General features: G+C 49.0%; 1 protein-coding gene across 3 annotated transcripts in view; it reads right to left on the reverse strand.

Moving 5' to 3' along the window:
* Nucleotides 1-24,641, reverse strand: part of KDSR (3-ketodihydrosphingosine reductase) — a 580,180-nt gene extending 555,539 nt beyond the window's left edge. For all 3 annotated transcript variants that reach the window (XR_015309888.1, XM_086965222.1, XM_086965220.1), the window contains exon 1: nucleotides 24,306-24,641. Coding sequence is in view for 2 of the 3 variants with exons in the window: in XM_086965222.1 (XP_086821348.1) it covers nucleotides 24,306-24,413 (108 nt within the window). In the remaining variant the exon portion in view is untranslated. The remainder of the gene's footprint in view (nucleotides 1-24,305) is intronic.
* Between the last annotated feature and the right edge of the window lie 585 nt (nucleotides 24,642-25,226).

Raw genomic sequence — 25,226 nt, forward strand, 5'->3', positions numbered from 1 at the left:
TGTAACTTTCCTACAAAAATCGATAAGGCGGCGACACCAGCCTCGGACACTGGGCCACGGCGGGCTTTGGAGGGAGGAAGGGTCTACGTTCCTCCTTGGACTTCCTACCCCCTTCACGCAAGTACCACGGTTGAGATGGGTTTCAAGCACTCTGCTGTGGTGGGGTGGCGGGCAGTTCAGAGTCCGTCGGGCAGGGAGGCAGGATGGGGGGGTTGGGATGGGAAGTTGGGGTTTTAGGATATTGCATTTCTTAGCTCTCAATTGTAATAGTAATAGAAACACGATGGAAAACACTCACATTGGTAGAACCACATCTAGCACGACCGAACTGTGGCACACTCCCACTATTTACCACGTTAATGGCGATACACACCATGCCGGATCCTACCCGAGACACGGCTCCTGAGGCCACTGTGACCCCTCTCACGCCGCTCACCTGGAATGTACATGGACTGAGTGACAAAATCAAGAGAGGGTTGGTGTTGCAAGCATTGAAACGTCAGGCACCCACGTTAGCACTTCTACAAGAAACACACCTCACAGGCTCGGCATGCAAAGCTTTGGACAGGTGGGGATACAAGATGGTGGTACATTCTGAGTTCTCGACCGGTTCCAGGGGAAGGGGGGATCTTGGTACGCAAAAACTATACCTTCATTGTACTTCAGTGTCGTACAGATGATCAGGGTAGATTTGCAGCACTACAGGGACAATGGGAAGGTAAACTGCTCAATGTAGTTTCGATGTACGTACCTCCGGCGCTCCACGCAGTGGTGCTCCCAGCACTGGGAGAATTCCTACTTCAATTGCCGGCGGGAAACCTAATAATGGGAGGGGATTTTAATGCCACAATGGACGCCAGCGTAGACAGGCATCCAGTAAGAGGACAGACGGCGGGAGTTTCACGCTTGCAAGGCATTACAGAAGCACTGGGACTGGTAGAAGTTTGGAGACACTTCCACCGTGCAGATAGGCAATATACGTTTCACTCTAGTGTCCACAATAGTCTCTCCCGCATAGACTACTTCACGTTGTCAGAGGCCAACTTCCAGAATATCACTAAGGTAACCATCAGACCATGGGGCATCTCAGATCACTCACCCGTGCTACTAACCTTCTCCTACAATCATAGGTCCCGTAAGAGGATCTACACAATCTACCCCGGTTACTTACAGATCCCGACCATTCGAAGAGACATCCGCAAGGCCAATAAAAACTACTTCGCAGAAAACACAGCATCGGTGGATTCCCCAACAACCCTATGGGAGGCCTATAAGGCAGTAATTACGGGCCAGGCCATACACTCCATCACGGGGCACAAACGAGAGAAACAGAGGGATCTCGCAGAGCTGGAACTAGAAGTACACTTAGCAGACACCAAACACTCTGAAGACCCCACTCCTGATTCAGCACATGCACTGCACCTTAAGCAGCAAACATACAGGGACTATTTGAGGCAGGAGACTGTATCCCACATCGCGGCAACTAGTGACAAAATATATGATGTGGGGGATAAGGCGGGACGGCTCCTGGCGTGGCTAGATAGGCGAGAGAGGGGCACTAGAGGAATAGTGCAACTGCAAGCAGCGGAGGGACAGCTCACGGCAGATCCACGGGCCATAGTACATGAGCTGGCGGGCTATTTCCAAAAGGTTTACACCTCAGAGGTGGATGCCTCAGCGGCAGCCTCTATGCACAACACAGACATACCCAAACTCACGCAAGAAGCAGCATCAGAACTCGAGGCAGATATTACGGTGGAAGAGCCAATCACAACGCTGCAGCAGCATTATGACTGGTCTGAGTGCTTTGGTTCGGTGCTGAGAGGAACTGGGAGGCTGTGTGATTTCTCCAGCCAGCCTGTGCAATACAGCTGGTGGAGAACATGCTGTTATATTCTGGTCTTCTCCTTCCCTGCTGCTCAGCCTGTGTGTGTGATGTCATTAGAATGTTCGTGTATGCATGGTTTGAATGTATGGTCAGTTTGAGTGAGTGGGGCTGCGCAGCTGGATGCTGCTCCCGGTGGGGCCTTCCTTACCACCTAACTTATAACTAATAAACTTACTTAAGAATACCTATGACTGGAGGAGCTTCGCGGGCAACCAAGATGGCCGCGTAAGCTCGGAGCTCCGAAGACCCTCCGATCCTCCGTATTGATCCTGCCAACTATCCTGTCCCACGACGGTGGGAATCAGTTGCGGTGTTGATGCCGACGCGGCGCCCGGTTTCAGATTGAGGATCCGAGCTTCCTGGACCGAGTTACACCGTCGGTGAGCCTGGTGACGACAACACCATAGTTGCCTGGCATTGTTGGGGCGGTGACGGAGCCCCTATGCGGCGGCACTTCGAGTGGGACTAACTGACTTGCGAGGTCCGGCGGCCCCGCTGATCTCCCTGGTGGCTTGCTGTTCCCTGGGCACGGTGGAAAGACTTGTTGGTTCTGATCGAGTGGAGGTGGTGTTATTGGCTTGCCCCCTCTTGGACCGTACGATCCCCGTCGCCCAACATGGCGGGCAGAGGAGATCCAGACAAAGGGAAGCCCCCCGAGAGTCAGCAGAAAGCCCCTCCACTCGCAGTCCACCATCCCTGAACGATTCTCTCACTCTAGAGGTTCGCCGGGTGCATCGGGCCATACTAAGGACCCGCAGCGGGACGTGTCCCCAGAAGATACCGAACCCACCCTCCGGGACGTGATGGGCGCCATTGCTGGCGTGAAGGCCGAGATGCATAGCCAACACGAAGCGCTGTCCAGCAAGGTTGATACCCTCAAGATCGAGCTCAATCTCATCAGGGCCGACCTCGGGAAAACAAACGACAGGGTCAAGTCTCTTGACATTAAAACGTCGAGCCTGACCACTGATGTGTCGGACGTGCAGACCGAGGTACGGGACTTGAAGGCCGCTAATTTGATGCTTGCGCGCCGGCTTGATGATTTTGAGGGACGGGCACGGCGCCAGAACGTCCGCATTACAGGTGTGCCGGAGGGTGCGGAGGAGGATGCCGCGGATTTGTTTGTGGAGGACCTGGTGGTGAAGCACTTGGCACCTGGCGGCCTGAGTAAATTCTTTTCGGTCGAGAGGGCTCACAGACTGCCTGGTGGCCGACCAAAGTTGGGTGCGTCCCCGCGCCCCATCATTGCCAGACTGTTCAACTACAGGGACCGGGACGCAATCCTACAAGCGTCGAGGAGTGGCGGCCCGCTGCCGTTTCAGAATGCTGATGTGAATTTCTTCCCCGACTTCACTCAGGCTGTACAGAAACGTCGCCAAAGTTTTATGGGAGTGAAACGAAGACTGAGAGAGATGGGGTTGAGATACTCCATGCTCTACCCAGCGAAACTGCGTATAGAACATGGTGATCGGACGCTGTTTTTTGATTTGCCAGATGCTGCAGGGGACTGGTTGGACACTTTGCCTCAGCGTCGGACTACTCCGGATGATCAGTCGGAAGGGGCGTCGGGAGGCCCAGGTTCCCAGGAATAAACTTTGATATGTTGGTCTTCTTTCTGCGCAGGGCTCTGCGGATGGCATCATTCATTGACTTTTGTTTCTTCTTATTTTTCTTGTGTTTTCAACTTCGGAGGGTGACGGGGGGTGATAGGATGTCTCCTTTCTCCTCTGGGGGCTTTTTGTAGGTTAGTTTATACGGGGCGACAGGCCCACTGCTAGTTGGGGTGGCTTCTAGTCTAATGCAGGGGTGCAGGGTGGGGGGCAGTTGGGTTGTGTGTTCTTCTTTTGCTCTTCCTTTCCTACTTTTCTTATGGCGAGGGAATTACTGTCTTGAATACACCGTTTCGGTGGCTGCTTTCTGGGGGGGATGGCTGGGACCGGGCATCTTTGACGATGGGGGGTAAGACTTTGAATGTACTCAGTTGGAACGTGAATGGGTTGGGGGAATCGTATTAAACGTGGTGTTGTGATACAAATGTTTAAACGTTGTGTTCCAGATGTTATTCTCCTGCAAGAAACTCATCTCGTTGGTAATACTTGTAAGGCTCTGAATAGAAAGGGGTTCAAAATGGTGGCCCATTCCGGGTTCTCCACGGGCTCCCGAGGGGTGGGTATAATGGTGTGCAAGTCTCTTCCCCTGGAGGTGGAGTCCACAGTGGTTGATGATAGGGGCCGCTATGTTGCCGTGGTGGGCAGATGGGAGGGACGTACCCTGGTTTTGGTTTATGTCCCCCCGGGGTTGCAAGCGGCTACCTTTCAGGATCTTGGAGGCGCCATTTTGGGTCTCCCTGAAGGGCTGTTAATACTGGGCGGGGACCTTAACTCTGTGGTTTCGGGCACTTTGGATCGTTTTCCGTCCAGAGATCTACGCAGCGCACAAGCATGGCTCCCGGACTTCATGAGCACCATGGGCCTCATTGATTGTTGGCGACTTTTACATACCGCCCAACGACAGTACACTTTCCATTCCGGGGGCCTACGGTAGTCTTTCTCGAATTGATTACATTCTGACACCCGCGGTTCAGGCACAGACTGTCTCTGGGGCTCGCCTCATGGCCAGGGGTATATCGGATCACTCTCCAGTTTGGGTGTCCTTTGACTTTGGCATCGCGGCGGCGACCAGGGTGGCGCCGGTCAATCCCTGGTATTTCCGCAACCCCAAGACTCGAGACCTCCTTGCTAAAGCTATCGATCTGTACTTCACGGAGAATATAGGTACGGTAACGTCGGCCCTTTCCCTCTGGGAGGCCTTTAAGACTGTCCTTAGAGGAGAGGCCTTCTCCTTGATAGCTGAGGTGCGCAGAAGACGGGATGAGGACATGGTGCGGTTGGAGTCGGATATAGCAGACCTGATCTCCCAATTAGCGCTGGGACCGACACCTGAACTGTTACATGCTCTCTCCCTGAAGCAGTCGGAATATAGTGCCACTGGTGCGGCCAAGGCGATGGGCAGGGAACAGCAAGGGAGGATTTACGACGCCGGAGACAAGGCGGGCAAACTCCTTGCCTGGCTGGACAAGAAGGAGCTGGCTTCTCGTGTGGTGCCTGAGATCCTGGGGGACGATGGTCTGGTTGTGACTGATCCCACTGCTATTGCCGCGGCGTTTGCCGACTACTTTGAGACGGTTTACACATCGGTCTCCGCTCTGACTGAATCGGACTCGACCTCCTTCTTAGAGGGGATTGAGCTCCCTTGCCTGTCTGATACTGAGCGCGATGACATGGACCGCGGCATTACGGTTGACGAAGTGGCGTTAGCAATACGGTCTTTGCGCTCCGGGAAAGCTCCGGGTCCCAATGGTCTCCCGGTGGAGCTGTATAAAATCAAAGCGGACACTATCGCCGCGCCCCTGCGGAATATGTTCTTGGAAGCCCGAGACGCTGGTGAACTTCCAATGGATCAACGCCTGGCTACCATTGTGGTCATCCATAAGGAGGGGAAGCCTAGAGACCTTTGCAGGTCGTATCGCCCTATTTCTTTGCTGAACGCCGAGCCCAAAATCCTGGCTAAGTTGCTGGCCAACCGGCTCGTGGGCGTGATCGCGGACTCACCCGGACCAGTCCGGTTTCATACCTCAGCGCAACACAGCCCTTAATCTTAGAAGACTCCACGCTGTCATGGCGCGGGCGCACATGCTCAGCGAGTCAACAGTCTTGGCTTCGCTGGACGCGACAATGGCGTTTGACTCGCTTGAATGGAACTACCTCTGGGCGGTGCTGTCTAAGTTTGGGTTCGGCCCTGACTTCATCAGTTGGGTTCGGCTCCTCTATTCCTCCCCGATGGCCAACATAACGGTCAATGGCCGCGTGTCAGCTTCCTTTGCCTTGCGCAGGGGTACCAGACAGGGCTGCCCGCTGTCACCACTCCTCTTTGCCCTTGCGCTGGAGCCACTTGCTGCTTGGATCCGCACTCGCCCTGATATTAATGGGATCAAATGGTCACCGGGGTTTGAAGATCGTGTTTCGCTATACGCGGACGATATTCTTCTTTACCTCACCTCTCCCTGTCGGTCCTTGATTGTGGTGTTTGACGTACTGGGTACCTTTGGTGGATACTCGGGCCTGGTTATTAACTGGTCCAAGTCCTACCTCTACGTGCTACGCGGGGACACTCCGCGTCTCCCTAGGGGCTGTGCAATGCAGGTCTCGCAACAGGGCTTCAAGTACCTGGGCATCTATATTTCAACGGATACCAGGCATGGAGGGTTGGAAAAGACTGCCGCTGTCCTTGTTGGGCCGTGCGGCGTTGTTCAAAATGATGTCCCTGCCGAGATTTTTGTATGCGCTTCAGAACACGCAGGACCCGGTACCCTCTAAATATTTTAGAGAGATTGAGGGCTTGCAGCGTACCCTTTTGTGGGATGGTAGGCCGCGCATTGCCGTAGTCAAACTGACCATTCCGTGGTATGACAGCGGTATTGCCCTGCCTGACGTGCGCCGGTACTACTGGGCTTCACAACTGGCGGCCATCAATCATGGCTTTTACGGACCGGTGGTCAATCCAGGATATGCCATGGATCGCTGGCTCATGAACGACGGGATGTACTACAGAGCGCTGTATTCTAGATCTCTGGACCGGAAATTGACTGGTCCCACCAGGACCGCGGTACACTTGTGGAGGGCGGTCACGAAGACTCTGGGGTGGAAGGATAGGCTCACCATGGCTACTCCCCTTTATGACTCCGACTTGCTGGGGAAATTGTGGCACTCTAAAGGGTTCGATCGGTGCGACCTCATCGGTATATCCAAAGTGGCGGATGTGATGGCCAGGGGGGAAATTAAATCGTTTGCTGCTCTACAGGCAGAATTTCAACTGGGGGCCACGGAGTATTTTCGATATGCACAGCTGAGGCATGCCCTTACGTCCTCCTTGCCTGTCAGTGAAAAAGTCCCTGAGTCATCCCCGCTGGAGGACAGGGTGCTGGACGGCCATATGCCGGACAGTGCCATTTCCCTGACCTACAAAAAACTTATTAATGTTCGGACGGACCTGTTGGTGAAAGTGCGAGACCTTTGGATGAATGATGGGATTGAGATGGATGACGAGGACTGGCAGTCTGCGGTTTCCTCCCCTAAGGAGGTAGCTATTTCGGCCAGACTGCGCTTGGTCCAGCTGAAGGTACTCCACAGGGTGTACGTCACTGGCCCCAGGTTGATTCGTATGGGGCTTTCCCAGGATGGCCTTTGTAGGAGGGGATGTGGTGAGACGGCTACTTTCATGCATACCATTTGGGAGTGCCATGCCATAGCCTCTTATTGGGAGCGAGTGCATGCGGTGATGCGGGTTGTGACTGGTGTGAATTTGCCTGCGGAGGCTCGACGCTGCTTGCTGAATGTGTGGGGTCCGACCGACTATAATACTGCTCAAACCCGCTGGGTTACCCTGGGGAATATGGTGGCCAAGAGGGACATTGCCCAGAGATGGGGTGCTCCGACCCCCCCCACTGTGAGTCTTTGGAAAACCAACATGGACTGGTGCATGCTCCGGGAGAAGACTGTTTACTTAGCCCGGGGTAAGCCCAAGATGTGGGGGCTGGTCTGGGGTGCCTGGAATTCGTATAGAGGTGACATTTGTGTGCCCCCGGAGATAGTCCAACCGGAAATTCGTCTCTCACCATAGCTAATCCCTCCACCCAGGTTTTCACGTGCTGTAATCCGGTTTCTTGCTCCCCTTCCACATGTGTGCTTATTTGACATGGTTATTACATGATGCGGGGGTTCCCGCCTCTCCCCCTGGATACGTGCCTTACCGATTTTCTATGCTCCTTTGCCTTGCCATCTTCTTCTTCTTCTCCCTCCTCTTTCTCTCCTTCTCCTTCTTTCTCCTTGTCCCTTTCGGTTTCACCTTGTTTATTGAGTTTCACTTTCAAAATTATAAAATTAAACCGGATTGCTCCTTTTACTGTCTTGTGCACACTTCCCAGTTGTGTTATGATGCTGCCTGGCCTCCGGGATGTACGGCTAAATAGCGGTGTACTTTGAATTACAAATAAAGGTTTTCCAAAAAAAAAAAAATAGAATACCTATGACTATTGGATTTGCTTTCCTCTCAAGATACTTTCATCAATTTAACAGTAGCGACGATCGTGAAAGAACTACGCGTGCAGGAACTATTTTTGAAACATGGAACTACAAAGATGTGAAGAAAAGCTTTAAAAAAAGCAACGCTTTTGATGCCTCACTGGTGTCATGTTACATCTGACAGCCTACTGAAGACATCCTTTCTAAAGGTATGTTTCGAGCGTTGGACTTTGTGTGCCCTATTTGTTTTAAACTTGCTGATTTAATTATCGGGGCCGTTGGAATTTCATACTAAAGACAGAGTCTCAGCGTGAAGCAATAATGGACATTGCGTGGCTGGTATGCCTGGAAACCTTTAATGCCTTTTGTGCTAATTGTTACGATCGGGTCCCAGTTTAAAGTGAACAAGTTTTGTGTTGTCGGGGGCAAAGATCGGGCCCCGATGTTAAAGTTGGAGACTGGAAATGTTTATTGCGGTAATCGAGGGTCAACATCAAGCCCCGGAGTAAAGTGCTGACAACTGGCATAGTGAGGAATTACAGCAATCGGGGAGCTCTGTTCTGAAGTGATTAGCTTTGAGCACTTTAAGGATGTTGCATGCGACGGTCATCGATGCAACTGTTGGTCTGAGTCACACATCAAGTTTGAAGGGGGAGAGGGGGAGGGGGGGGTTTGGGGGGGCTTCGCGCGGGTCCAAGATGGACGCGTGAGCACAGGGCTCCGGAGACCCTCTTTGCCTCCCGCATCTATCCTGTCACAAATCCTGATTTGATCGATGGGTACTTGTTGACTATGCCCTGCTGATTCTGAGAACTTTTTCAGATCCGAAATCGGACGCCGTGATCGGGACTTGCTCCGTCCTTAAGTTTGTGGCCTACATCGTAGACCGTCCCCGGACTGGAGTCACCGAGGTACCCAGGTGGCAAGTCAACAACAACAGCTGGTTGGACACGCCCACTGCCCCTGTGGTGCTTTCGGTTTCGTTTTGGGCCATTGTCGCAACGCTTACGGCTGCCCCATTCATCTTATTGTCCCTGCTGCGAATCCTGAATCTGATCTGGTTTTTAGCCCTCTCGCCCTTGAGGTTCATCGAAAACGTGATCATTTTGACTAGATTGCAACGACTCAGTGGGAGCTCGAAGCCCACTATGGCGGGCAGGCTGGATGCCGAAAAACGGAACACCAAGGGCACGCATCGTGGGGGCCTCATCCAAACCCAGACTATAGAGCGCTTCACCCGCCCGAAAGGGTCCCCTGGTGGAGCGAGTAAGGCTCTTGAAGGGACCGTGGATGATACCCCGCCGTCGGAGGAACCGACACTGAGTGACATCATGGGCGCCATTACCAGTGTTCGGACCGACATGGGCCATCAGTATGAGACTCTTGCTGCCAAGATCGATACGGTGGCGATTGAGGTTAATCTCATCAGAGCTGACCTGGGGAAGACAAATGAACGGGTCAAATCTTTTGATATCAAAACTGCGAGTCTGACCACTGATGTCTCAGACCTTCAGACTGAGGTTCGCACGCTTCATACCTCCAACGACCAATTTGCCCGCCAACTGGAGGAATTCGAGGGCCGGGCAAGGCGCAACAACATTCGTATTGTGGGGGTTCCGGAGACCCCGTCGGACGTCTCTACGGACCTTCTGGTGGAAGACCTGGTCCTTAAACATCTTGCGCCTAAGGGCCTCAGTAACTTTTTCACAGTGGAACGGGCCCATAGAGTTCCAGGCGGGAAGCCGAAGCTGGGAGCTGCGCCGAGACCCATCATTGCCAGGATTTTTAATTTCCGGGACAGAGATGTTATCCTGCAAGCTTCGAGGACCACGGGTCCCACTAAATTGGACAATGCCTCGGTGAGTTTCTACCCGGACTTCACCCAGGCAGTTCAGAAACAGCGCATGGGTTTTACCGGGGTGAAGAGACGACTCAGAGATATTGGTCTCAAATACGCCATGCTTTTTCCTGCCCGGTTGAGGATTGAGTATGAGGAGCGGGCCTTCTTCTTCGATCGCCCGAGGTGGCCAGTGACTGGTTGGACACTTCGCCAACACATCGTAATGGCGGCGAGGGCCCTGAAGGTGCCGAGGGCGGCCCAGCCGAACAGGAGGAGTGAGTCTGCAGCGGCGAACTGGTTACTCTGGACCTCTAGCAGTGGCTTTTTCATAGACTTGCTACTACTGTGGGTACCCGGAGGTGGGGGGGATTCGGGTTTCCTCTTCCTCCTCTGGGGGACTTCTCTCTCTTTTCGTAGGTTAGTTCTATGGGGCGACAAGCACACTGCAAGTTGGGGTGGCTTTTTGGTCTAATGCAGGGGTGCAGGGTGGGGGGTGTGTTTTTCGGGGTTTCCTGGGGGTGGTGGGGAGGTCCTTTTCTTCTTGTTTTGATCGAGGCTGCTACATCTCCTGTTGTCGATTCTGTGTACTTCTTCCTGGGCATGGAGGGATGGGTGTTCAATGCTGGGATGGGGGGGGGGGGAGCTTAAAATGCTGAGTTGGAACGTTTACGGTCTTGGTGATAGAATAAAGCGGGGTGTTGTCTTGCAATATTTGAAACGTTATACCCCAGATGTGATTTTGCTTCAGGAGACACACTTGGTGGGTAATGCATGCCGTGCACTAAACAGACGTGGTTATCGTATGGTGGCACACTCGGGGTTCACCTCCAGCTCGAGAGGGGTGGGGGTTATGGTACGTACTTCCCTCCCACTGGAGATCGATGATGTTGTACTAGACGATAGGGGCCGCTATGCGGCTATTACGGGGCGTGGGAAGGGAAAACTGTCTCCTTTTTGTCTGTGTATGTTCCCCCTGGCTTGCAATCTACCACGTTTGCTGATCTTGGTGATGTGATCCTGGGGCTCCCGGGCGATGTGTTGGTGGTGGGCGGCGACTTTAATTCAGTGGTCAGTGGTGATGTAGATCGCAGTCCCCCCAGGACTTTGCCAGCTGCACAGCTCTGGCTAGGGAAGCTGCTGGATATGTTGGGACTAGCTGACTGCTGGCGGCAGTTACACCCCGGTCAGCTCCAGTACACCTTCTACTCGGGTGCGCACAGGAGCCTCTCGAGATTAGATTATATTCTTATGCCAGCGGCACAGATGGTCTCGGTGCGGGAGGTTAGGCATTTGGCCAGGGGGATTTCTGATCACTCTCCGCTTTTACTAATAATTGATATGCAACTGGGCACAGAAGGCCGAGTTGCCCCGAATAACCCCTGCGCACTTAGGGCGGAATATGCAAAAACAACAGGTGATGGACCGAATGTGGATCAATGTCACACACTCACCCCAGTCCAAAGATCTGGGCCCAAATCCATCGTTTTTTTGCACTCCACACCACCCTGGGTTAGACAATGGCGATATGCAAATCAGCTCTGACCCTGTGCCCCATGGGAACAGTCCAGTCCGAACTACAAAAGCCATGTCCTTCCCAGAACGGAATCAAGCATCCGAGGACCGGACCGGTTTCGAGGTAACACCTCTCATCAGCCCGGCTAGCTTGACTCCAGTGGTGTGGAGTGCCTGGGACCCACGTCTGGGCATCCCCAGCGCACTTAGGGCGGAATTACCGCTATAAGTGTACTGGGGATGCCCAGACGTGGGTCCCAGGCACTCCACACCACTGGAATCAAGCTAGCCGGGCTGATGAGGTGTTACCTCGAAACCGGTCCGGTCCTCGGATGCTTGATTCCGTTCTGGGAAGGACATGGCTTTTGTAGTTCGGCCTGGACTGTTCCCATGGGGCACAGGGTCAGAGCTGATTTGCATATCGCCATTGTCTAACCCAGGGTGGTGTGGAGTGCAAAAAACGATGGATTATGACCCAGATCTTTTGACTGGGTTGAATGTGTGACATTGATCCACATTCGGTCCATCACCTGTTGTTTTTGCAATTACCGCTATAAGTGTACTGGGGATGCCCAGACGTGGGTCCCAGGCACTCCACACCACTGGAGTCAAGCTAGCCGGGCTGATGAGGTGTTACCTCGAAACCGGTCCGGTCCTCGGATGCTTGATTCCGTTCTGGGAAGGACATGGCTTTTGTAGTTCGGCCTGGACTGTTCCCATGGGGCACAGGGTCAGAGCTGATTTGCATATCGCCATTGTCTAACCCAGGGTGGTGTGGAGTGCAAAAAACGATGGATTATGACCCAGATCTTTTGACTGGGTTGAATGTGTGACATTGATCCACATTCGGTTCATCACCTGTTGTTTTTGCAATTACCGCTATAAGTGTACTGGGGATGCCCAGACGTGGGTCCCAGGCACTCCACACCACTGGAGTCAAGCTAGCCGGGCTGATGAGAGGTGTTACCTCGAAACCGGTCCGGTCCTCGGATGCTTGATTCCGTTCTGGGAAGGACATGGCTTTTGTAGTTCGGCCTGGACTGTTCCCATGGGGCACAGGGTCAGAGCTGATTTGCATATCGCCATTGTCTAACCCAGGGTGGTGTGGAGTGCAAAAAACGATGGATTATGACCCAGATCTTTTGACTGGGTTGAATGTGTGACATTGATCCACATTCGGTCCATCACCTGTTGTTTTTGCAATTACCGCTATAAGTGTACTGGGGATGCCCAGACGTGGGTCCCAGGCACTCCACACCACTGGAGTCAAGCTAGCCGGGCTGATGAGACAGGGGTGGGGAATTCATATCGCCCGACGCCCAGGACATATTGTTTGCTGACAGGGACAGCAAGTAATTATGTTTTTATTGTCCGTCGGACAAGTAGGCTCCACTTCCTGCAGCAGAAACCTTTCCCAGAAAAGAACTTGCAAAATCCTTCTAACCTGCTTCCAAATGCGTGCTGCGTTTATTGGCATAACTTTCTACGATTTAATAATCCTTTGATTCACTGACAATACCCAGAAGTGCTTCCCTCCTTTCTGCGACGCTTTTGGAAAAGGAAAAAAGTCTCTGCACTCCCCAAAACCTGCCTCGTGGCCCCATCATTCAGAGGTCATTGCCCTTGTGCCTTTGGTGTAAAGCACATGGCCTATCACCACCAGCTGCCGAGATCACGGCTGCTCCCCAACACTGTGACTATTACTGTGATCGGAGCTATTATCATTCTCAGCCCACAAGGAAAGAGGCCGCAAAAGCGTAGTAACATATAAATGATAAAGTTGCATTTGTAAAGTTGAATTTTCTGTAAACTATGACGGGCAACAAAATATTGTGCCCAGCCCCACATCAAAAAAGTGTTGTCAAAATCCACTTTTTGATGTAGGGCCTTGCACAATATTCTAACATTAAGTTTATGGAAAATTCATCTTTACAAATGCAACTTAAGCATTTATATTTATATTTTTAACATGCTGTTGCTGCCTCTCTTACCTAGTGGAATGAACTCTGATAAAATACCACTCTAACCCTATTTGTGCGTGTGTTTGTGACCAAGGGTGCATTATTTTATAGGATTTTGACAACACTTTTTTATGTTTTAGTGAATTGAAAGCTCGTGCGGTTCTAAAGCTAAATCTACTGATTAAGGGCCCCCCACCAATAAAACCTGGGGCATAGTGAGCCCCTCCCTATAGCAGCTACAGCAGAGGTGAGTTTTTTTATGGGCCTCTCATCTACAACTTGGCATATAAGAGATGATTAACTAAAAGAAAATAGAAGATGGGTTGCTAGAAAAGGGAGAGAAGGATGGAAGAGGGGCAAAGGATAGGTGAGTGGGTGAATGTATGGGTGGATGAAAGGATAGATGGACGAGTGGATAAAAGGATGGATGGACGAGTGGATAAAAGGATGAATGGATGGTTGGGTGAAAGGATGGATGAGTGGGTGAAAGGATGGATGAGTGGGTGAAAGGGTGGATGGGTGTGTGAAACGATGGATGGATCGATCGATCAGTGGATAAAATGATGGCAGAGTAAATAAAAGTTGGAATGGATAAAAGGATTTCTAATAATATAAAATCTGAAAGGATGGGTGTATAGCAAAGTAAATGAAAATGTGAGAGGATGGATGTATGGCAAAGTAAATTAAAATCTGAGAGGATGGATGAATAAATGAATGGCAAAAGGAACAATTTATGGTTGAAAAGGCGTTATTGTTTGAAGGGTAAGTCAAATGATGGATGCACGGGTGGATGGATGCGTGCATAGATAGTGGCTGGGTGCGTGCATAGATAGTGGATGGGTGAACAGATGGGTAGATGTATGGAATGGCTGATGGATTGAATGGGAAGAAAGAATGAATGATAGAATGAATGACTGAATGTAAAGGTGAAATGGTGGACATGAGCAGACAGATGCTTGGATGGAAGTGACAAAGGAGTTTTAAGGAGGTATGAGCTCACTTACATCACTGACTTGGTGCTGTCAGAGCATTGGTCAAAGTGGGGGGTATTTTAACTTTCTGGCTACTCCCTTGAATAAAACCATCAAAGGGCTGTTCCTTTTACTTAGTAGCAGAGTATGATTAAATCACACACCATAATCTCCTTTTTTTAATAAGAACCCCATCTTCGCATCCCTCAGCACGTAGAGGATACTACCTGTCAAAATGGAATAAGCTGTGCAAGCATGGACTGTGCATACCTTGATTTGTGCACTATACTGAAGATGCTAGGAACAATGGTAATGCAAGGCTCAACTATGTCTTACATGTGATCCACATGGTACCTGAGCTACACTGCATATTATCTTTACAGTGACCTGTGCAGGACATGAGCTGTAAAATAGGTATGAACAGTGCTGTGCATCATTCATGTAAGGGTAAGGGATAGTGCATGGGGGAATTGTTAAATAGAAGGTGTAAAGTGTATGAGCTGCACTACAGAGGATACAAGTTGTTCTAGAGATGAGGTGTGTCATGCCCGTGGGTTGTGCAGGAGCTATGCAGAACATTAGCTGTGTGGAGTTTGAGCTTTACTTTGCATGAAGTCTGCATGGTATGACTTGGAGAGGCAACTAAGTAAATTGCTGTGGAAGGCATGACCTTTCTTCTTAACATCTTCAATGACAAGTCAGTGCCTGCTGTAACCATAGTACCTTAATATTTTTTCAATGGCCTGTCTTCGGGGTTTTCTAACGGATGCATTTTTCTTGCTGGCTTCCTCAAATCCCCCCATCGACTCTGAAACAAATTGGTAGTTTCTCAGGGAAATAATATAGTGACAAATTTGCATTTGCTTGCTAGATGTATGGTCGCCCACAGTTTATTCGGCTTGTCGGGATGCTAATGTTTAAAACAAAGTTGTGTAACATGTTCATGGGTCAATTGCATTAAAGTTAGGTCGAGCAGAGAATTCAAGTCAAATATATTCAAACACAGTCAGCGGGAATCTCAGCTTGCATTACTGACAGGGGATCCAATAAAAGCAAGTGTGCATTGTCTGCAACATTTACAAGTTGTGGCTATGTGTATAGCTTCCAGAAGACTCCTTTATAATGTGCAAGTGTATAAAGAAGAATGGAAGCAATATTGGAGATTTTATTTTGAAAACGGACAATGTACCCCAAACAATGTGCTCCTTGAAAAAGGGATTAAGAGAGCAAAATATTTGCAACTTAAAAATGGTTGTAGTGTGCAGAAAGCTACAATGTAGAGTTTGAAAACATTAACTACCATTGCTCTAAAGAATCATTTAATACATTAGCTTTGGTGCATGTCAATATTTTAAAAACAAAATAAAGGCAAATCAACGTAAAACTACTTTAAAAAAAAATGAGGGGGCTACTTCCAAGGGACTACTTTGTCAAACAACGTACTTTGCCCTTCTAAAGTATATGTTTTTCTGGTATATACCCTATGTCCATCTGCCTACCCTGACATTTCCAATGCTGTATTGGGTGTTTTGATTGGCACTGTGGTTCCTGAGATTACCCGCCTCAAAGGTTTGGGTTCTCTCTCTTTATTATATTAGTATGGAAGTAAATACATGAAAAAAAGTTCCATTGGGACAATAGAACACCAAACGCTGATTGCAGTTTTGTGGATATGTTCTTATATTTCCCATGTTAGGGATCGTTGTCTCTAATAATATAGTAAAATGAGCCCTGGCATAATCAGAAAGGCTGCTATCCAAGCTCTTACATGAGAATGCTGTCATACATTGAAACTTCATTGTTTGGTACCAAATGGGACAAGTTGATTTTTTTACAGGACAAGAAGATTTCTTAAACATTTTGTCCTTTGGACAAGAAGATATTTTATAAAATTCCACACCCCTGTGAGAGGTGTTACCTCGAAACCGGTCCGGTCCTCGGATGCTTGATTCCGTTCTGGGAAGGACATGGCTTTTGTAGTTCGGCCTGGACTGTTCCCATGGGGCACAGGGTCAGAGCTGATTTGCATATCGCCATTGTCTAACCCAGGGTGGTGTGGAGTGCAAAAAACGATGGATTATGACCCAGATCTTTTGACTGGGTTGAATGTGTGACATTGATCCACATTCGGTCCATCACCTGCTGTTTTTGCAATTACCGCTATAAGTGTACTGGGGATGCCCAGACGTGGGTCCCAGGCACTCCACACCACTGGAGTCAAGCTAGCCGGGCTGATGAGAGGTGTTACCTCAAAACCGGTCCGGTCCTCGGATGCTTGATTCCGTTCTGGGAAGGACATGGCTTTTGTAGTTCGGCCTGGACTGTTCCCATGGGGCACAGGGTCAGAGCTGATTTGCATATCGCCATTGTCTAACCCAGGGTGGTGTGGAGTGCAAAAAACGATGGATTATGACCCAGATCTTTTGACTGGGTTGAATGTGTGACATTGATCCACATTCGGTCCATCACCTGTTGTTTTTGCAATTACCGAATAACCCCTGGCACCTCCGTAATCCTAAAATCAGGTCAGAGTTAGTGAAATGTGTGGATTGCTATTTCGCTGAGAACGATGGATCGGTCTCCTCCCCGGTTACATTGTGGGAGGCCTATAAGCCAGTGATTCGTGGGCAGGCCCTGTCCCTCATTGCCAGCGAAAGGAGGCGTAGAAATGCTGCGGTGGTGGAACTAGAAAACGAGATCACTGCTTTGGAGGAACAGGTTGGGACTGGGGACACTCCGGAGGTGTTGCATACCCTGGCCCTGAAACAATTTGATTCTAAGACCCTGGTCACTGATGCAGCTAAGGCGATGCACCGAGAGCAACAGGGGCGCCTGTATGATGTGGGTGATAAGGCGGGAAAGTTGATTGCATGGCTGGATAAAAGGCATCGATTGAACAGAGTGGTGCCTGTTGTTGAGAGTGTGGATGGTGTTAGAGTGGTGGACCCGACTGACATAGTCCGAACATTTGCCCGTCACTTTCAGACGGTTTATGCGCCGGTCTCGGATCTACCGGAAGAGGATTCGCATCTTTTGCTCCAAGATATCACTCTGCCCGGCCTGTCGGACTCTGACATGGAGCTTATGGAGGCGGATTTTTCCACTGATGAAGTAGCGCTCCCTATCCGTTCACTTCGGTCCGGGAAGGCCTCGGGCCCAAACGGCATACCGGTAGAATTGTATAAACTCTGTCCGGACAAAATGGCTCCATATCTCCGTAAGATGTTTTTGACCTCGCGAGATCTCGGCTCTCTTCCTCGTGACCAGAGACTGGCATCCATTGTCGTCATACATAAAGACGGCAAACCCCGTGACCAATGCTCATCATACCGGCCGATCTCGCTTTTAAACGTCGAGCCCAAGATTTTTGCTAAACTACTGGCGAATCGGTTGGTTACGGTGATAGCAGACTTGATCCACCCTGACCAATCTGGATTTATACCCCACCGAAACACCGCGCTCAACCTAAGTCGCCTTCATGGCGTCTTGGCAAGGGCGGGGTCTCTTCGGGAAACTGCCATTTTGGTTTCCCTCGATGCCTCGATGGCCTTCGACATGGTCGAATGGCCGTATTTGTGGGCTGTTCTCGCCAAGTTTGGTTTCGGCCCTAAATTCATCGGCTGGGTTAGACTCATATATGAGCAGCCACTGGCACAGGTGGTGGTTAATGGCAGGGCTTCCGAGCCCTTTACCCTCAGTCGGGGAACGCGACAGGGATGTCCCTTGTCGCCGCTCCTCTTCGCACTTGCCCTTTAGCCCCTGGCTGCATGGCTGCGTTGGGAACCATCGCTTAAGGGCATCCGCTGGTCGGCGGATTTTGAGGACCGTATATCACTCTATGCGGATGATATATTGCTGTACCTTACCTCTCCTCGTAAGTCGCTGGGCGTTCTGTTCGACGTGCTGCGTTCCTTTGGACGGAATTCCGGTCTGGTTATTAATTGGGCTAAATCCTGTATTTATCCACTCACAGACGATGAGCTTCTTCTTCCTCGCCATTGTCCTATACCGGTTTCTAGGGATGGTTTCAAATACTTGGGGATCTACATCTCATTGGACCCCAAGACCCGCTATGAGCGGAATTTGCTGCCTCCGCTTTCCCAGCTTCGTTCGGATGCTACGGCGTGGTGTGGCCTGCCACTGTCCCCTTTGGGAAGGGCAGCCCTGTTCAAAATGATGTCTCTCCCCCGCTTCTTATATGCCATTCAAAATACACTTGATTTGGTACCTGCTAGCTACTTTCGAGAGATCAAGGGCTTGCAGAGGCGGTTGGTTTGGGGTGGGCGACCACGCATTGCACTGGCAAAATTGACTTTGCCCTGGTACGATGGAGGTATCGCACTGCCCGACATCAAGCGCTACTACTGGGCCTCCCAGTTGAGTGCTGTGAATCACACCATGTATGGCCCCATCCCTAATCCCGCTTTTGAGATGGACAGATGGCAACTCCCTGGGGGAGATTACAATCGGGCCTTCTATTCCAGAGCCGACCGCAAGCATCTCACGGGCCCTACGGCAGTGTCTGTTTGGGGAAGCGCGACCGCTGCCAAGGGCTGGACGGATAAGTTGACGAAGTCTACCCCATTGTATGCCTCGGAAGCGCTAGGTAGTCTGTGGAAATCGAAGGGTTTCACCAGCTGGGACCTTATTGGTATCAGCAAGGTGGGTGACCTCTGGGCCAAGGGTGCAGTCAAGACCTTCGAGGCACTACAGCGAGAATATAAACTGAGCGATAAGAGAGTATTTCCGGTACCTCCAGGTCCGCCATGCGATTCAATCGGTTTTTCCGGCTGATGCTTCTATTCCGGAGGCCTCCCCTCTTGAGGATAGGGTGCTTGATGGATACGTCCCCGATAGCACTATATCCCTCATTTACAAGAAACTTATTAATGACCGCTCGGATCTACTTTTGCAGTTGCGGACTATCTGGACCGGAGACGGATTAGAACTGGATGATGAGGATTGGTAGGCGGCCATCTCTTTTCCTAAGGAGGTTGTGATCCCGGCACGTCTCAGACTGGTGCAACTTTAAATATTGCATTGGGTGTATGTCACGGGCCCTCGACTGATGCATATGGGTTTCTCTGTGGACGGGTTGTGTAGACGCGGATGTGGTATGCTAGCTACTTTTCTGCATATCCTCTGGGAATGCCCGGAGGTGGCGGCATTTTGGCGCCGAATGCATGTGGTTATGGGTGAAGTGACGGGTGTAGTGTTGTTGCCTGAAGCCAGGCGCTGTCTGTTGAATGTTTGGGAACCGAATGATTGCACTGTTGCTCAAACTCAATGGGTCACACTGGGTAATATGGTTGCTAAACGTGACATAGCCCAGTTATGGGGTTCCCCAAGGCCACCGATGCTCCTGTGCTGGAAGGAGAATATGGACTGGTCCATGTTCAGAGAGAAAATTGTATATGTTTCCCGCGGCAGACCCAAGAAATGGGGTAGGATATGGGGACAATGGAATGCATATCGTGGTGAGATTTGTACCCCCCCCCAATTCACCGACCTTCCGGATCCTCTTCTTCTTCCTTGATCGTGCGTTCCCTGTACTCAGCTCTTGTTGATTGCATTGTATTGGTTGCTACCAGGTTTCCCCGCCCTGCCCTCCCCGATATTTCTCCTCATGCTCATTGACATATATGTTTCACCCGTCTCCCCCCGGCCATAGGAAACTACCAGTTTATACATAGCCATGCCTTGTTTTTCTTTTTTGTGTTTTTGTTAGTGGTTTTATTTAAATAAAATACAAAATGTGGAACCTTTCACGAATCCTAGCATACCACAGGCTTGTACGTAATCGTGAAGTATCGCTGCTGTACCCCCGGGTTGTCGGCTGATGAGCTGTGTAACTTGATGTTATTATGATCGACTGACCAGCCTCTGTGGTTGTGGGTCTGTAACTGTCCTTTCTTTACATAATAAAGGTTTTCAAGAAAAAAAGTTTGAAGTTTTGAAGTGGGTTTTGCTTGTGTGTATCTATGTTTTACCCCGCTACATAGTAACTAATCAGACATGTAACGAACTTTCCTGAAGGCGTATACATTTGAAAAACGTACCTGTGACGTACTGTAGCTGATTCCTTGAGCGCCAGCCTGTCGGCTCCAAGAATCTTCGGTTCTATCGCGTTGTTCAGATGTTCCACATTCCGACAACAGTGAGTGCTGATGAAAGATGGTGATTCATCACGCAGTCATCTCAGAAGAACCAGTAAACGTAACCAGTAAATGCTTGCACGCGATTACGTTTACCTTACTTGTCCGGAAGCTACTGTGACGTGTCTCAATTTCTAACAACGCTTCTACAACTGGTTAAAATGCACGCAATTGACGGTGATTTCTTTGAGTCAATTTCTTAACAACGATTTTGAAGAGGTGGAGCTGCGCGTAATTGATGGGGACTTCTTAAATTATTTCAAATAGTTGTATTGCCAAGTGTGAATTTTGCAGAGTCAACGGTGACTACATTTATTATTTTAATTTATTATTTTGCCACGCTCAGGTCTTACAGCATTATCGTGACAACGGTGTCTACTTTTATTATTTTTAATTTATTCTGTTGCCTTCAGACTCGTAGCTTATAGTTATATGCTGCAAATTGTTATATTTTTTGTCATGGATGTCACATAATCTGTACCATGTTTAATTTTGGTGTGCGTTTGGGGTAATCGTGGAAGCCGTGTACCCTGTGCTGAGTCGTGGAAGTGCTAGATTTTTATTTTATTGTAGTGAACCACATATGTGCTCAATTTATTTGAGGTGTTCATTTCTAGTTGTATTTGCTTTAATTGGTTGAGCCATATAAGTGCGCAATTTGAGTTGGGATGCTCAATTTAATTTATTTCTAGTGATTATTAGTAGGAGCGTGTGACACTGCTATACGTTTTGGAACTACTTTTGGTAGGTGTTGAGATTTATTTATGCTGTAACCACATTTTCTTAGTGCTCTATTACAATAGAGGAGTTCACATTTACTGTGAGGAGTTGTGCAGGGACTACATTTTTCTTTTATTGTATTGAACCACTTTTGTGCTCAAAATGTTTTGAGGTGTTCAATTCTATTTTGAATTTTCTGAAGTTTAGTTTTTTTTCAGTTTGGACTTTTAGAGTGTATCTTTTGCGGAGCCACGTAGGTGCTAATTTTTTGAGGCGTTCCATCGTTTCAGGTTGAATTATATGGGGCTGCAGAGTGCTCAGTTCTGTTCATGCTCCGTTTTATACATGATTTAGATTGTTGAACCACGTCAGTGCTCTATTCAGTTAGAGGTGTTCAGTTATACAGAGAGCCGCTGGGGAGTCATGTACCCGTGCGCTGGGTGTCATGTACCCTTTGAAGTATGTTTTGCCTTGGTATGCTTTTGAAAAGTCATTGGGGAGTCATGTACCCCATGCACTTGGAGTCATGCACCTTGTGCTGTGTGTTTTATTTTAGGTGTGTTTCGGGGAGTCATGTATCCCGTGTGTTGGGGAGTTAGGTACCCCTTTGATATGTGTTTCGGGGATACCCCATGCCGTTTGTTCTACCTTGTAGTGTTCTATTGTAGACTGTGTTGCGCGGTATGTTGCTTAGCTTAGAACTGCTGCGTCCTGTCTTTGTTATTCTTTGGGGCGCCATTTTTATTTAGTTGTGGTTCCCTTTTTATTGCTTTTCGTGACAGTCTGGCCAACTGACATGATTTGTGATATTTAGGGTTTTGGTTTGTGATGGGGGTTATGTGAGGTCTAATTTGTCAGATTTAATTGTTATGTGATGTTTTTGCATTGGTTTTGTGCGAGGTGATATTATGCCTCTTCATGTTTTGTGCAAGAATTCATAAATTATGCTATATTGTTATTTCATAATTTTTATTTTTGTTAACTGCTTATTTGAAATCCTGACCTTGTCATCGTCAGGGCATACTGTATTTATTTTCTCTTGCTTTCTTTTGTTTTCATTATTTTTAAGGAGGGAGATGTGTTATATTCTGGTCTTCTCCTTCCCTGCTGCTCAGCCTGTGTGAGTGATGTCATTAGAATGTTTGTGTATGCATGGTTTGAATGTGTGGTCAGTTTGAGTGAGTGGGGCTGCGCAGCTGGATGCTGCTCCCGTGGGGCCTTCCTTACTACCTAACTTATAACTAATAAACTTACTTAAGAATACCTACGACTATTGGATTTGCTCACCTCTCAAGAAACTTTCATCAATTTAACACATGCATAGTGCGCATGATAGTTTGGCCGGCCAAACCGTCTGGCGCACTTAAGGTACAGCAACCATTCTTCCTCCCTCTGGGACACAGGAGCCCAGACCCTCGCCCGCCCGCCCTAAACTAACCTGGCTGCAATGCAACTGCAATCTAAATACTAAAAATAAAATGATAACGTTCCTTTATTTTCTTATTCTTTTGCACTGCTCTTAATGCAGTTGGGTGATGCTACTCTGCTTTTTCGGACTAGTCAACGCTGGAGTGATCTATCCAATGTCAGAAGACGCTGCAAAGCTCCTCTATTTATTTAAAGTCAGTAAGGGTACCACCTACACTAGAGCAGCAAAGAGATAATCACCCAGTGCTAGGAGGCTCTTTAGGGAGATGCATCCCTGAGTTGAAAAGACTGTTGCGCCCACCTAAAGTCAGGAGGCTCTCTTAAAAAGATAGCTCATAAACTACAATGATTGATGTATCCAAGACAACACTTCGTAGTGTAGAGAAGTAGTAACCATCCAAAGACAGGGAGGAGCTATTAACAGGTGTTTTCTAGTACTAGTTGCAAGACAAATTTATCTTTAGTCAGGAAGCACTCTTAGGGAGGTAGTTATTAGCGCTACAAAGAGCAATCTATCCATCTTAACTCAGCAAGGCGCAATATAGAGATGCTATATCGTATAGCTAAAACTAGGCTGTCCAAAGTCAAGAGAGCGCAGGGAGAGGTGGATCCTAAAGAAATGAAGACGCTATTGATCTTAAGTAGTCAGAAAAGGAAAGGGCGTCTTAGAGAGAGCAGTAATGAGGTGATCATCCAAGAATATATATACTAAGATTTTGTGAAGGGAATCGGCGCAAATAAAGTGCTTGCAATAATGCTGCAAAATTTCAAATTTTGTGCAGCAAATTTTGCAAATCTATGCCACAATATCCTGGGGAGTCTGCCAAATGGGAAAATACAAAATGTTTTCAGTCCTGTGACAGCAAATGCACTGTGGGTGTTGTAGGCGTGTTTTGCTTCAATTGAACTAGTTAGACTAACAGACCCGAAATCAAAGATTGTCGAATAGAGCAAAAAGGTAGAAGTAGGAGAAAGAGAGGAAGGGCAAAGAGAGAGCAAAGAATAGACATGGTAGAGAGATAAGAACGTTACACATCTTCTCCTTTATGGATATATCATGTCATGACAAAATCTTTAAAGTGTGTAGGTAATTTACAAATTCTTCTTGGAGGTAAAACAGAGTCATTCATTGTAGGAGGGAAAGGGGGCAACAGGAGGAGTAACAACAGAACGAATAGAGAAGCAGATTCTAGAACAGAGCAAAGGTAGAAGAAGAAAGAGAGGAAGGGCAAAGAATGAGAGAGATAATAACGTTACACTCCTTAAGCAGGCAAAGTCACAACTTTGACAGCATCCTGCGTAAGAGCACGCTACCCATCCGCAAACCGCTTCGAAGTCTAGTCGGACAGAAAGCAACAATGGGCGTCTTTATGTCACTGAAAAAAGATTTTGACAGGCGTACACAGTGAAGGTAAAAAAGTTTAGACACGAGTGCCTCACAGACTGACACAACGATACAAACAATTTCATAAGTGTTTTGATGCACTTTTTTGGAACTGCGCAGACTTTGAGCCGTGAGTTAACCCTGGTGTGTGGACCGTCAATCAGAAAACGTAGTAAACGCACGGCAATACGCGCAACACTGCATTAATGCTACCCAGGGGTGCTCGCGCCGCTACCACACACCCACTGCAGGGCCCCCCGTGACATCTGAGGCTGATGGGTGACAAGGGCAGTCTGAGGGTCCCCAACCCTTTTGAGTATAAGCAGGCTCGCCCCGCCTCACTCGCGGCGGACTCGAGGCACTTACCACAACGTGCGCCCCGGCCAGCTTCAGCGGCTTGGGGCTGATGAGCGGGGACACCATGTAGAGCAGCAGCACGAAGGCCACGGTGAAGGCAGCGACCAACAGCAGCATGGTGCGAGCGGGCACTTCCGGGCCACCGGTAGGCAGACGCCAGGTTGTTTACCTCCACCCCCTCGGCATGCAGGGAGCCGGGCGTGTGTCCGAGCCGCAACAGAGAGCGCTCGGGTGAGTTCACCCCGTCTCTGGCCGCAGCACTCTTGTTTTTCCGGTGACTTTTGATGAGGTTTTCCGCGTCGCTCTTCACTTGCGGGAGGAGCCAAGGCTCGGAGGCCGCCCTCTACCCGTCAGAGGGAGTAGTGCAGCCCTGCCCACGCCAGCTTGACGGCCAGGGATGTAAGACGAGGACTCACCTCAGGTTCCCAAATGTCTGGACACACACAGAGAAGGAGTGGGCGGTACACTATCAATCCACAAAATAGCTACCAACTTTGCATTGAGTTTATATGTGACATTTCCATGTTATCAGTGAGATTATGTGTGAAATGTTAATGACAGAGTGACATTTCGTCAAGAAAAGAGCAAATCAGTCTTGTCCGTATCAATATTTGTACAACCTGTGTACTCCATCTAATTACAATAATTCGTTATCTACTTTCATAATTAGAGTTTATATAGCTACCAAGTTTTCATTTATTTTATGTGTGCCTTTTCTGTCTTCAGTGAGATTTTGTGTGAAATTTTGACAGGTGCGACACTTTGAGTGACATTTTTTCAAGAGGAGCACAAATCAGTCCTGTCCATATAAGCACATCAATTTCGCAAATGATCCTTTTGTGCACTGTTATACTGGTTATACAGAGTGCTTAGAAATGGCAGATGCTCAGTTTGAAACCCTCTTGAAAAAATACATTATTATAGTATGAG

The sequence above is a fragment of the Lissotriton vulgaris genome, chromosome 4_1 (assembly GCF_964263255.1).
Source record: "Lissotriton vulgaris chromosome 4_1, aLisVul1.2, whole genome shotgun sequence".
Taxonomy (NCBI): Eukaryota; Metazoa; Chordata; class Amphibia; order Caudata; family Salamandridae; genus Lissotriton; species Lissotriton vulgaris.